Source organism: Ruditapes philippinarum, unplaced genomic scaffold, assembly GCF_026571515.1.
Source record: "Ruditapes philippinarum isolate M1 unplaced genomic scaffold, ASM2657151v2 ctg4061_1_1_1_1, whole genome shotgun sequence".
Taxonomy (NCBI): domain Eukaryota; kingdom Metazoa; phylum Mollusca; class Bivalvia; order Venerida; family Veneridae; genus Ruditapes; species Ruditapes philippinarum.
In genome coordinates this window covers 62,208-75,960 of record NW_026862547.1, presented here as the reverse complement: position 1 = coordinate 75,960, position 13,753 = coordinate 62,208, and the positions used below count along the sequence as shown (strand labels likewise).

The following is a 13,753-nucleotide window of genomic DNA, read 5'->3' as shown; positions in this document are numbered from 1 at the left end:
AGTGCCGCTCAAGGGCGCCGCCATTGTTGTTTTACCATGAACTGTGGTAGTTATCCGAGGTAGTCCGAATGTTGTGTTATATAGATTCGTACTCAAAAATATTCGAATTTTCGTACTCATATTTATCGCGCTTATCGGACAATTTTTTTTGCATCGGGGGAAAAAAAGTGGAAATTTCAGTTTTATTTTTTTTCCAATTTACAAATATTTCGGGTCGCCGGTTTAGTAAACCAAGAAATATAAAAGAAGTGGCCTAAATGCTATTAAAACAATATTTACCATAAGGTAATGATAATATTACACAAATTGAAAAACAGATGAAAACATTTAAAGATAATTTCTTATTTATCTATATGCACAGGGATTTCTGATTTACTCAATGTGAATAAAGTATACATTGTTGAGTTCAATACTGATTCTATTGGACTCTACACTGCTGAAAACCCTCTATTGGATTTGGTTAAAACCCTAACCAGTACTTGTCTGATGGTTTATATATTAATCTTGTCCAATAGTTTGTATGTTAATCTGATGTTTATCACTTCAGACAAATTGTCATTTTATAGCAGTAAGGGATTCAAGCATGATTCAGGCCTTTGCTCGCTGTATAGAACCAGTCCAGTCTGCACATCTAAGCAGTTTCACTTGCCTCTATACTTTTTGGTAATTTTTAGCTCAACTTTTCCGAAAAATCCGGAGAGTTATTTTATTCACTCACTGTTATTAGCTCACCTGTCACAAAGTGACAGGGTGAGCTTTTGTGATCGCTTTTCGTCCGGCGTCCGTCCGTCGTCCGTCCGTCCGTCCGTCCGTAAACTTTTACTTTAAATGACATCTCCTCATAAACCACTAAGCCAATTTCATCCAAACTTCACAGGAATGTTCCTTTGGTGGTCACCTTTAAAAATTGTTCAAAGAATTTAATTCCATGCAGAACTCTGGTTGCCATGGCAACCGAAAGAAAAAACTTTAAATATCTTCTTTAAAAAAACCATAAGAGCTAGAGCTTAGATATTTGGCATGAAACATCTTCTAGTGAGTGTCTACCAAGTTTGTTCAAATAAAGCCCTGGGGTCAAAATTGGCCCCGCCCCGGGGGGTCATTGATTTTCCCTATATGCATATAGTAAAAACTTAAAAAATCTTCTTTTAAAGAACCAAAAGAGTTAAAGCTAAGATATTTTAGCATGAAACATGTTCTAATAAGTGTCTACCAAGTTTGTTCAAATAAAAAGCCCTGGGGTCAAAATTGGCCCCGCCCCGGGGGGGTCATTGATTTTCCCTATATGCATATACTAAAAAACTTAAAAAATCTTCTTTTAAAGAACCAAAAGAGCTAGAGCTTAGATTTTTAGCATGAAACATGTTCTAATAGGTGTCTACCAAGTTTGTTCAAATAAAAGCCCTGGGGTCAAAAAATTGGCCCCGCCCCAGGGGGGGTCATTGATTTTCCCTATATGCATATAGTAAAAACTTAAGAAATCTTCTTTTAAAGAGAACCAAAAGAGCTAGAGCTAAGATATTTAGCATGAAACATGTTCTAATGGATGTCTACCAAGTTTGTTCAAATAAAAGCCCCGGGGTCAAAATTGGCCCCACCCCAGGGGGTCATTGATTTTCCCTATATGCATATAGTAAAAACTTAAAAAATCTTCTTTTAAAGAACCAAAAGAGTTAAAGCTAAGATATGTAGCATGAAACATGTTCTAATAAGTGTCTACCAAGTTTGTTCAAATAAAAGCCCTGGGGTCAAAATTGGCCCCGCCCCGGGGATCATTGATTTTCCCTATATGCATATAGTAAAAACTTAAAAAGTCTTCTTTTAAAGAACTCAAAGAGCTATGGCTAAGATATGTAGCATCAAACATGTTCTAATAAGTGTCTACAAAGTTTGTTCAAATAAAAGACCTGGGGTCAAAATTGGCCCCGCCCCGGGGGTCATTGATTTTCTTTATATGTGTATAGCAAAAACTTAAAAATCTTCTTTGAAAAAACCCAAATTATTTTTAGCTAGAGTTTAGATATTAAGCATGAAACATCTTCTAGTAAGTGTCTACAAAGTTTGTTCAAATAAAAGCCCTGGGGTCAAAACTGGCCCGCCCCAGGGGTGTCATTGTTTTTAACTATATGTGTATAGTAAAAACTTTAAAAAAATCTTCTTTCAATAAAGCCCAATGAGCTAGAGCTTAGATGTTTAGCATGAATTGGCCCTGCAAGGTTGGGGGGGGGGGGGCCTATATACAGGTGAGCGACCTCAGGGCCATCATGGCCCTCTTGTTGACCTTTTTGATGTGAATAATGGTATCTCCAAAAGTACTCAACGGAATGAATGGCAACTTATTTGAGGCCACTGACAGTGACCAAGGTCCGTAATTTAGATTTTGACAGAATTTTTTCTCTTGTTAGAAAATTCTACATTATCCATGCTCTTGTTCTAAGAATAGTCTACAGACAGCTCTTGTTTCTTTTGTGGGTTTTAAAAGGTATATCAGTTTTTATTTTGTTTTTGAAAACTCTTCAAAATTCAAAAGAACTGTTCTTAATGCAAGACTGAGCAATTCCATTACACAAATTTTGCAGGTTAAGTGGTAAAATATTTCAAGTTGACTAAAAGGGACTTGAGACATATAAAGATAAAAAGTATGTACAGAAGCCAAAAAAGAAACATAGCCACTTATAATTAATCTAGGGAAGATCTATTGATTATATTAAAATCATATCAATTAAGCAAAAAGTAAACTGTCTGTTTTATAGCTTACATTTAGATACTCCTGTCCCATTGAAATATGGCTGTTTATTGGCTTTCAAAAAAAATAAATTCCTTAAGTAGAGTTAATATGGATAGTGTCTGATAATAACATATTGGTTTAATTTTTTAGCTCACCTGACCACGAAATGGTCATGGTTAGGTATAGTAATGGGGCTATCTGGCATCATGATTTGCAAGTCGTCAACAATTGGGGTTGTTAACACTCTAGCAGTCACAGTTTTGATTGGATAATCATCAAACTTTGTCAGATTGTTTGTCTCAATGAAATACAGGTCAAGCCTGAATATGGCTCATCTCGGTGAAAAACTAGGTCACAGTAGCTAAAAATAGAAAAATCTTGTTAACACTCTAGAGGCTGCAGTTTTGATTCAAATATACTGGAAATTGGTCAGGAAGGTTGTTTTGATGATTTCTAGGTCAAGTTCGTATATGGGTCATCTCTGGTCAAAAACTAGGTCACAGGAGCTAGAAATAAAAAATTTTGTAAACTCTAGTGGCTGCTGTTTTGATCCAAATATCCTGGAAATTGGTCTGCAAATTTGTTTTGATGATTTTTAGGTTAAGTTCTAATATGGGTCACATGGGATCAAAAACTAGGTCACACTGCCAAAATATTGATTAACCTTGTTAACTCTCTAGAGTTTACATTATTGACTTATTTTTCATCAAACTTGGTCAGGATACTTGTCTAAGTAATTGCTCGGATGAGTTCGATGGGTCAGGTGAGCGATCTAGGGCTATCTTGGCCCTCTTGTTTTTTGTTCATGAAAATACACCTTTTTTATTTATATATGTAAGACATGAAGTGAAATATTTTAGGGTAATTAAGCAATAACAAAGCATTTGACAGTGATTATCTTTCATTTAACTCGAAAGAACTTCTGATGATTTTATTGTTTACATACAGGGACACGATGTTACAGGCATTAAGGTTTTGTTTAATGGGTGCCGGAGGGAAAATGTCAGCAGGTAATCGTAAACAACTGACGCCTACACTAACTGACATGATGGGATGTACTGATGACTCAACACGTATGGTGGCATCTGGATGTGTCGGTGTACTGTGTTTGTCCCTGACCGATGATGAACTAACAGATATTTTATCTCAACAGTTACTTGGTATGTCCGTAGATATATGATACTGTTTGAATGATTGTTGTATAAAAAGGGTCTTGTTTATTATAGTGTCACCCATACTGAAAGGGCCAGCCAATTCTTACTTATGAGACACCTTTCACTGGCATACCATGTACCTCCCAATCTCTACCACTATAATATGCCAGGTGCCATTAGGATAGAAACCTGTAACCATTCATTTTAACTACCTCGCAGCTCACGAAGCGGCCATTTCGGAACAAGTTGCATGAGAAACATTCATCCTCAGCTTAACACTCTATATGGGGCTCGATTCTTCTACCTACCTTTCCATAGGTAGATGCCTTAACCACTAGGCCACTGATATTTAATGATTTTTATATTGAAATTCCATGACTGGATTCATCATCATGTGGTTAAGGTAGTAGACTCCAACCACTTGTCTCTCACCACTGTTAGTTTTAAGCCCGACAGGGACTTTGGTTTCTTACATGTGATGAAGCTATCAAGCAAGCTAGAGGAATGTCGGTGGTTCTACTCAGGACTGGTGCCTGTTTGTGCTTGAAATAATGCATGGAGGGGCACCTGAAATTTCTCCACAAGTAAAGCTGGAAAGTATCCATATGACGTAAACTGTGTTGGTGCATTGTGGAGAAATTGGTAATTACAGGTTAGTTATCCAATTAAGCAATTTAGTTATCCAATTAAGCCAATTAGTTATCCAGTTAAGCCAATTAGTTATCCAATTAAGCAATTTAGTTATCCAATTAAGCCAGTTATGTTGATTGACCACTGAGATAAGACTAAAAATGTTTTAAGATCGGTTTAAGACTTTTGAAAACTCAAAAACAAAAACCAAAAAACTTACAAATATGTATATTACAATTATGTATTTGATGTAAAAATATTTGTTGTTTTTATTTGATGAACAATTAGATACAAGCTCGTCAGTAGACTGGACGTTAAGACATGGTAGAGGGACAGCATTAAGTATAGCAATAAAAGAGGCACCAGACAAAATATGGACCGGAAGGTCGGATAATGTTAGAAAAACCGTAATTAGTCTAACTGAAGCTGATAGAGTAAGTATTGGTTCCATTTATTTCTCAACACAGCATATTTAACAATTATTTTGTTAAAGACTATCTTTTTTCTGTGTTACATGACGATATTGTCTCAGTGCACCATTTAGAAAAACACAACGAAAAACTGTTATGAAACTGTTATTTTTGCTATTATTTTGTTACTTTTCAACACAGTAATAACATCTTTGACTAAATTACTTTGTTCAAAACTATCTTTTACCTGTGTTTACCTTTGTGTCTCAGTGTGCCACTTAACTTAAACTTAACGAAAACCCAGCAATAGCGGACATTAATCTAGAACACTGAAAAGACAGCCTATAGTCTTTGAGTAAAGTCAGGTCCCTTTAGTCTAGAGTGAGGACCCTATTGTCTAGATTAAAGTGAGGTCTGTCTAGTGTAGAGTAAAGTGAAGGTGACCTGTTTTATTTGTTTATATTTGAATGATTCATTGTTACCAAGGTTATATATACCATTTAGCAGGTACAAGCTGGGATAAGTACAATATTGACAAGTTATTACACAATCACAGTGTTACTTTGATATCATTTAAAAAGGTCACCAGCATTTCTTATGTTCTTTGATCAACCAGCTATACCGTTAGAACTCGGCCATAAAATCAAGTATATTACAGTATTATATCATTGTTTACAAGAAATGTTCTGCAACATTAAGTGTAACCGTGAATGGCGGCATATGTTGTATGAAGGTTTATTGCTTTATCCAACTTAATTACCCTGTATTAAAATGCCAATAAACTGAACTTGCCTCCTAGGAAGCAAAAAATTAACGGCACTTGAATGTCTAGCTACTTGTCCCGTCTACACAGATCAGTGAATGAGACCAGGAATACTCCCACAGACAAGCTCTCAAATTTTACGTTAATCACTAATTAGTTTGTATTAATTAGATCGTCTAATTGTTTCATTGATTAATTTGTTTATATATTTACGTTTCAGATACCTTTATGTACAAGTGGTTACAGATGCCTAGGTTATTTATTAAGCTATCTTATAAAACAAAATGAAATAGAGAAAGACCTAATCTCTTCACTAATGAAGGTAATTATTTTAACACATACATTAGGATGTATTTATCATTCAGGACAACCTGTTAGTTGATAGTCCGTTTTAATGCACAAAATTCTTTTTTTTGGGGGGGGGGGGGGGGGGGGGTTGCATATAGGTTTTACCTTGTCCATCCATAGATTGGCAAAACAGTGAAATGTGGGGCATCAATTTTCTATGTTTAATCAGTATTGATCAAGTAAGGCTAGTCTGTCAGGGTATATATAAAGGCTTATTGCATATGATTTATTTATAGTATCGTCCAGTTTGTTCAATTGATAAAAGCTCTTGACTGTAAATTGGGTGATTCTGAATCGATTCCTAGACGGTGCAGGCCACTTTCATTGATAAAGAAATCCTTCTTATGGTCATTCACTTGGTACTTCTGCTCTTGCATGTACAAAAGATATCAGTTACTTTTGAAAGTGAAGGCATTTAGATCTGGTAAATTGTTTGACAGCCTGCCCAGAAACGATGGCTGAACTGTCGTCTGGTAAATTTAATGTGACTCACTGCCATGATCCGGAGTGAAAAGTACCAATTACCATAATGTGATGTATTTATCATTTATGTTAATGTGTAAGAAGTATTATTCTTAGTAAAAAAAAGCTTGTTGTGCATGCTCTTTGTTAATTATATCCCCACAAACAAACTTTGGGGGGAGAGTATATAAGAGACCGCTTGTCGGTTGGTCGGTCCATCTTTCTGTCCACATCATGGTTTCCGGACGATAACTAGAGTTTGAAATGAGGTATTGTTAACGAACTTGGTATATAGCAACCTTATGTGGAAACCCCGGTTGGTATTGCATTTGGACCCCTTGAGGTCATGGTCATTGTTACTGAAAATGGTTTCCAGACAGTAACTAAAGTTAGGAATGAGATATTATAACTTGATTTATAGCAAGTTTATATGAAGATCCTGGTTGAGATTGCAATTGATTAAAATAATTCTTTGTACACAGTTAATACTTACTATAGGTAGAGTTCAAATATTTTTTGTTAGACTACTTATTTTTCAAAAAAGTCAAAAGTTGCTGGTAGGGGTATTAATCACCTTCAGTGATAGGTTTAGTTAATTTTGTAGAATAATTTACTCCTGACAAATTATCCCGAATGACATAGAGGATATTAATGTTTTTTCTATAAATACGATTTATTTTCATCGAGTGGTATGAAAATAAATATTTCATGAGTGGCGGTAGCCACAAGTGAAATATGGTAATTTTCATGCCACAAGATGAAAATAAATCATGTATTTATATAAAAAACTTGAATTTTCTGTTTATTATGTACATTTTTCTCTTTTTTGCGATAAAATTTGAAAAATTTTCCCTTAAATTTTGTGTACTGGTAGAATTTAAAAGAAAGTAGTCCGGCAAGACACCAGTGAAAATACGGGAAATATGTTTCACTGCAGTGAAAAATAAATTTTTACAGTGAAAATACGGAAAATGAAAATACGCATTTTATTTCATCAATATTTCTCAATATTTCATTTATAAGTATATAATAAAATTATATATTGTTTAAATACAAGTTTATCTGAATGATAAAAATACTTACCTGTAGAACTTAACTTTCTATAAATACCACTGTTTGTAGTGTAGTTGTATGATCTATTTATAGATAGATGTTGTATATTTATAAATGTTTATATTGGGATGAAACAAACCCATTATATTAGATGGTACAAAAACAGAAACGTAGTAGTTTTATTTTTGGCTGCTGTTTTTGATGTTGAAGTGATGTGAGTAGATCAGATGTGTAGTAATTATCTTGTTAATGGTGCTCTGGAACAAATTAACACTAGGAAACTGATGTATTTAGAAGTGAAGTGTTTATTTTCTGAATGACATTGAGTGTGTGATTGAACTAGTTGTTGAAATGATTAAATAATGAATTTTACTTTTAAAAAATTTTTTTTAGTAATTTTTTTACAAGATTATTACAAGAGACACCTGTAATGTATTTATGTTATCGAGCTAGCATACAAAAGGTTGGTGGTTTAACTCTTGAACTTGAAAAATAACATTGGAAGGGCACCTGTAAAAACAGAAAGGTTTATGAAATATTTCATACATGATTTATAATTGAATTTCATTCTGTAATTTTTTTAACACTTATCTTGCTGATCTTATGTAATGAACTTGTCCTGTTTAAATCACTTGCCCCACAAGTCTAGGTTGGAATCTCGAAAGGGACTTTGGATTGTTTCTTTTCTATCCAGCTATCTTACAGAAAGTTGGTGGTTCTACTCAGGTGCCCGTTTGTGCCTGAAATAATGCACTGAAGGGCACCTGAGATCTCCCTCTACCAGTAAAGCTGGAACATCGCCATATTACCTATACTGTGTGGGAGTGATATAAAAATCAAACAAACAAACTTGTCCTGTATTTAGTTCTGAATTGTCCATTGGTAGTTTTTAGCTCGGCTATTCAAAGCATTGGGTACACTCTTGTACTCACCCAAGCGCCTGCATGACACTTTGGTGCATATTGGTTTTTCAAAACTACTGAAGGTAATGGGTTTAAACTTGACATGTATATTTGAGAGCATAATAGGAGGTCACTATTCAAGGCCCAGAACTCTGACATGGATTTTAACAGGATTCTGGCCCATTTTGTGAATAGTTGAGCATGCTGTCCTGTTGGATTTCAGTATCAGATAGATTGGTAATCAATTTTTCATTGTGATCACGCAGCTAAAAAATGTAACCAGTTGAATGACATAATACTTGTGCTACATTATATAGTTAAGTGATATTTTATTCCCTGTATTTTACAGCCGAATAAAGACTTTTTCCCTTTGCCAAAAATAGGTATATTTTCCCCCTTAAAATGCTAACATTTTCCCCTGGGCACTTCCTCACAAGAACCATGATGTAATAGCATCTGACTTCTATAAAATTTGTGGGTAAAATCTTTTAAACATGATTACAGTTGTGTGTAAAAATTCTTAACTTTTGTTTCCAGGGTTTAAAACATGATTCAAATGACATAAAACAAATGATCGGACAGATTGTGTCTTATATAATGTCAAAAACCACTGAGCCGTTAGACCCTGCAGTATGTAAAATGATGGTCTCACCACTGGTTATGGGAACGAAGGAGAAGAACACCGTAGTACGAACTAACTCGGAACATGCATTAGTCTCTCTACTACAACTTAGAAAAAGCGATTCTTATTATAAGGTGAGTTTTTGTTTCATACAAGTAAAAACGTATTTGATGAAAATGACAATTACTTTTCTAATAGTTTTACTATGCTTCATTTTAGTTGTCATTAAAGTTATTATTAAGTAACAATAACAAGTAAGAAATTGGCAATAAATGATTCTGAATTTATTGAACTAGTTGAATAAAATCATGTTAGCATCTGGAGGGCAATGTTATTGTGTCGCCTCTACGGAGTAGTGGCGACATATAGGGATCACTTCTCCGTCGTCTGTCTGTCTGTCTGTCCGTCAGTCCGTCACAAAACTTGTCCGGACTACTGCTCATAAACTACTGGTGCAATTTCATCCAAACTTTACAGGAATGATCAGTACCAAGTCTAGTTGTGCATATTGTCAGCATTTTCCTGTTCAGTGATTTTTGTCAGAGTTATGGCCCTTTAATAATTTTTAATTTTAAAGTTTGTCCGGACTACTTCTCTTATACCACTAATGCAATTTCAATGAAACTTTACAGGATTGATCTATAGCTCAAGTCCTTGCGCATATTGCACGGGTTTTCCGGTTGAATGATTTTTGGCCGAGTTATGGCCCTTTGACATAAAGGTGTTTTTTTCTGTGTGTTGCCAGATACACAAAAGCTTGTCCGGACTACTCCTCATAAACTACTGGTGCAATTTCATTCAAACTTTACAGGAATGATCAGTACCAAGTTTAGTTGTGCATATTGTCAGCATTTTCCGGTTCAGTGATTTTTGTCAGTTATGGCCCTTTAATAATTTTTAGCTCGACTATTCGATAAGAATAAGTAGAGCTATTGCAGTCACCCGAGCGTCGGCGTAACCACTTATGTTAAAGTTTTTGTAATAGTTAAAATATTTTCAAAGTCCATTGACATATGGCTTTGAAACTTTGCACACTTGTTCACCATCATGACCCCAATCTGTAGACAGGAGGAGGTAACTCTATCAAGCATTTTGACAGAATTATGCCCCTTTTTCGACTTAGAATTTGCGTTAAAGTTTTTGTAATAGTTCAAATATTTTCCAAGTCCATTGACATATGGCTTTGAAACTTTGCATACTTGTTCACCATCATGATCCCAACCTGTAGACAGGAGGAGGTAACTCTATCAAGCATTTTGACAGAATTATGCCCCTTTTTCGACTTAGAATTTACGTTAAAGTTTTTGTAATAGTTCAAATATTTTCAAAGTCCATTGACATATGGCTTTGAAACTTTGCACACTTGTTCACCATCATGACCCCAACCTGTAAACAGGAGGAAGTAACTCTATCAAGCATTTTTTTTACTATCAAGCACTAAGAATAGTCGAGCGTTGCTGTCCTACCGACAGCTCTTGTTATTTTTAAAGTTTGTCCGGACTACTTCTCTTATACCACTAATGCAATTTCAATGAAACTTTACAGGATTGATCTGTAGCTCAAGTCCTTGCGCATATTGCACGGGTTTTCTGGTTGAATGATTTTTGGCCGAGTTATGGCCCTTTGATAAAAAGGTCTTTTTTTCTGTGTGTTGCCAGATACGCAAAAGCTTGTCTGGACTACTCCTCATAAACTACTGGTGCAATTTTATCCAAACTTTACAGGAATGATCAGTACCAAGTCTAGTTGTGCACTGTCCGTCTGTCTGTCTGTCTGTCAGTCACAAAATTTGTACCAACATGAAATTGGCCATCATGAGGCGACACGTGATTACTGATCGCTTTTGTTTTTTTTACCAAGTTCACTAAATAAAGTAGTGAAGCTACACAAATATAATATCCTATTTATCACATATCCAAATCACTTTTTAATTGACTGTGTAATTCTAACATTTAGCAAGTCTTTATGCTATGTTTGTTTAATGCAAATGAGTTGTATTAAAATAAATGTTGGCTGCGCAGTATTATTTTTACGACGAAAGTATGTAATCAAATTATAATATGATATTTCTATATATTGCAGACTGTGATTGCGATGTTAGACTCTGGTATGCAGGACTCTGTACAAGAAGTTATGACAAAATCACTGAGAAAAATCGCAAGTCAACCAGAATCCCCAACAGATCAAATGGATGACACTATTCTTGTATAGCAGGACTTTAAATATGACTTAGTACATAAATTATTTGACATTTATAAATAAATTATTTTAATTATCCTATAGACAGATAAAGATTTCATTCAAGTTTCCAGAGTTTTTTAGATTGAAAATTGTGGTTTGTGACAAAGAACTTTTTTCACAGTTCTGAAGGTGTGTAATTATGCCGACTCGGATATTTGAAAATATTTGTGACTTTATTTGTGAAAAATGAATCAAGAATACATGAACATTAGAATGATTAATGCTCATTTACCAGTTTCATTCATGTAAAACATTAAAAATAGGCAAAGCATTGAACAGTGGTCATCTGATTACACAAAAACACTTGCATTGAATTATCTGTGTAAGTTAACGTAAAAATAGGTAGAAAGATATCCAATTACCACAAAAGTATAAGCAATATTTTTCTGATTTGCTCACAAATATGTTAGTGTAGTTAACACTATAAGAATTATTTTTCCTGCTTGTAAGATTTATTTGTGAAGGCAGACTTACTAAATTTAAGACAAACTTGCTATAATTGAATATACATGTAAATGAAGTTATTCTTCATATTTGTCGTAATGTTTTTCTCAAAATTATTGCTGTGAAATTTCCTTATATTGACAGTGTATTAAATGTAAACTAAAGGGGGGGGGGGATAATTATTTTTTATTTTGGGGGGGCTACATTTTTTCTTGTTATATATTTTTCTGGGGATCCTTGATTAATCAAAACCAAGCTTGCAAGAGTAAGGATAGTTCGTGGCCTAGTGGTTTAGCTCATTGATTTCAAATCACTTACCCGTCACTGCTGTGGACTTGAATCCAAGGACTTTGGAAGCTTTCATGTAAGGTATCCAGCTAGCTTATGGGACATTGGTTGTTCTATTGAGGTGCCCTTTTGTGCTTGCTTGGAAGAATGCTTGGAAGGGCACCTGAGGTCTTCTGCTAACATTAAAGCTGGAAAGTCACCATATGACCTATACTGTGATGGTGTGACATACAACTTGGCCAACCAAGATAGAAAGATTAAATTTCTTTTGTGATGGTCAACCTTAAAGGTTCCCACTTTAACTGTTATATTATTACCTTACTACATTGTTATACCTTTTGTGTTGCTCTATACTGTATAATTTATCTTAATATCAATATATATATATAAGATCCAATTTATGCCAGTTCCCATATGCCACAAAGCAACTGGTAATTTCAACTGACAACTAAGAAAGCTAATACCTGTAATGTAAGACTTCATTTTAAAATCACAAAGTGTTAGCTTTGTCTCAGATAAAAATATTCAGAATTATATACTAGGATATTCTTTAAGAATATTAATTTTTATTTGATTATCAAAGTATACTGTTTGATACAAATAAATCAAATATGCAACCTATTTTATAGTGCTGTATCAAAAAATAAGTACATGTACATGCAATTTCTATCTTGTCTGTTTTGTTCACCCCATTAAACCATGACCCCACTGATAAATTTAAATAGACTTGGCCTTATGGACAAAAACCATTCCTTTTAAGTGGAAAATTTCAGAAAATGTATTGACTTAAATAGCAACTAGTGCAGATGGCTTGTATGTACCTGATGATTTTAGTCACATTCAACACATTTATCACATGGGTACATTCAGTTGCAGCCAGGAGGCGAAGAAATAATTTTGTGACCATAAGACTCTTTCTCAATTTGAATGAGAATCTTATTCAGATGTATTGAAATTTCACCATGACCGTTGTATGACATAACCTGTAAGGTCAAATCTTCAAAAATCTTTCTGTTGTTCATCTCTAACATGCATTATAGTCATGTCTTGTTAAATCTTGGGTATTTTCCTCTCAACACAAGAATGGTCATAAATTTTTCCCTTTTGTATGAGATATATATATATATATACATGTGCAATGTATGTATATATATTGCTGGTTTTATTGTTATTTTGATAATTACATGTATTAAAGCATGATAGTGCTCTTGTATTTCATTTGCCATACTGTTTGATGTACATGTATATCTGTAAACCGTCAGATATATATATTTATAATACCGGTATATTATGTGTCTATAGTTTGGACTTAGTTAGGTTGCTTACATGTATATTGCATACATGTTGTATCTATTCTGTATGTTTTATCTGTGACAAGGACTGTTTAAAGGGTATTAAGCTATAGCTGATGCAATATCTTGTAATCTAAAAAAAATAATAATTCAAAAACTGTACAATCACGCTGACTTATAAACAGTTGTATCATTTCTGCAAAAAGTTTTGTTAATTAACACACATGTAAGGTACATGTATTACTTTTCAAGTTATACAACTTATGTTTTAACTACGGTTTAGTAATGATGACAATTTAAAAACGTCCATTTTTTTCTCAAATTTTAAAACATTTTTTTTATCATATCGCACTTTAAGTATGATTGTGATAATTAAAAAAAATAAATTTCACTATTTAAAAAAAAATCGTGCAACA

At 34.1% G+C, this 13,753-nt stretch overlaps 1 protein-coding gene across 1 annotated transcript; it reads left to right on the top strand.

Moving 5' to 3' along the window:
- Positions 1 to 3,679: 3,679 nt before the first annotated feature.
- On the top strand, positions 3,680 to 11,909 carry LOC132719412 (stalled ribosome sensor GCN1-like). Its single transcript, XM_060703180.1, has 5 exons — positions 3,680 to 3,888; positions 4,801 to 4,946; positions 5,906 to 6,007; positions 8,988 to 9,206; positions 11,155 to 11,909. The coding sequence occupies exons 1-5, from the start codon at positions 3,684 to 3,686 to the stop codon at positions 11,281 to 11,283; spliced, it is 801 nt and encodes a 266-aa protein (XP_060559163.1). The 5' UTR covers positions 3,680 to 3,683; the 3' UTR covers positions 11,284 to 11,909.
- Positions 11,910 to 13,753: the final 1,844 nt, after the last annotated feature.

Bases quoted from the DNA above. Each gene is read 5' to 3' on its own strand.
- LOC132719412 (XM_060703180.1), top strand. From the start codon at position 3,684: ATGTTACAGGCATTAAGGTTTTGTTTAATGGGTGCCGGAGGGAAAATG. The intron at 3,889-4,800 runs GTATGTCCGTAG...ATGAACAATTAG, and splicing joins TTTATCTCAACAGTTACTTG to ATACAAGCTCGTCAGTAGAC. The intron at 4,947-5,905 runs GTAAGTATTGGT...TTTACGTTTCAG, and splicing joins GTCTAACTGAAGCTGATAGA to ATACCTTTATGTACAAGTGG.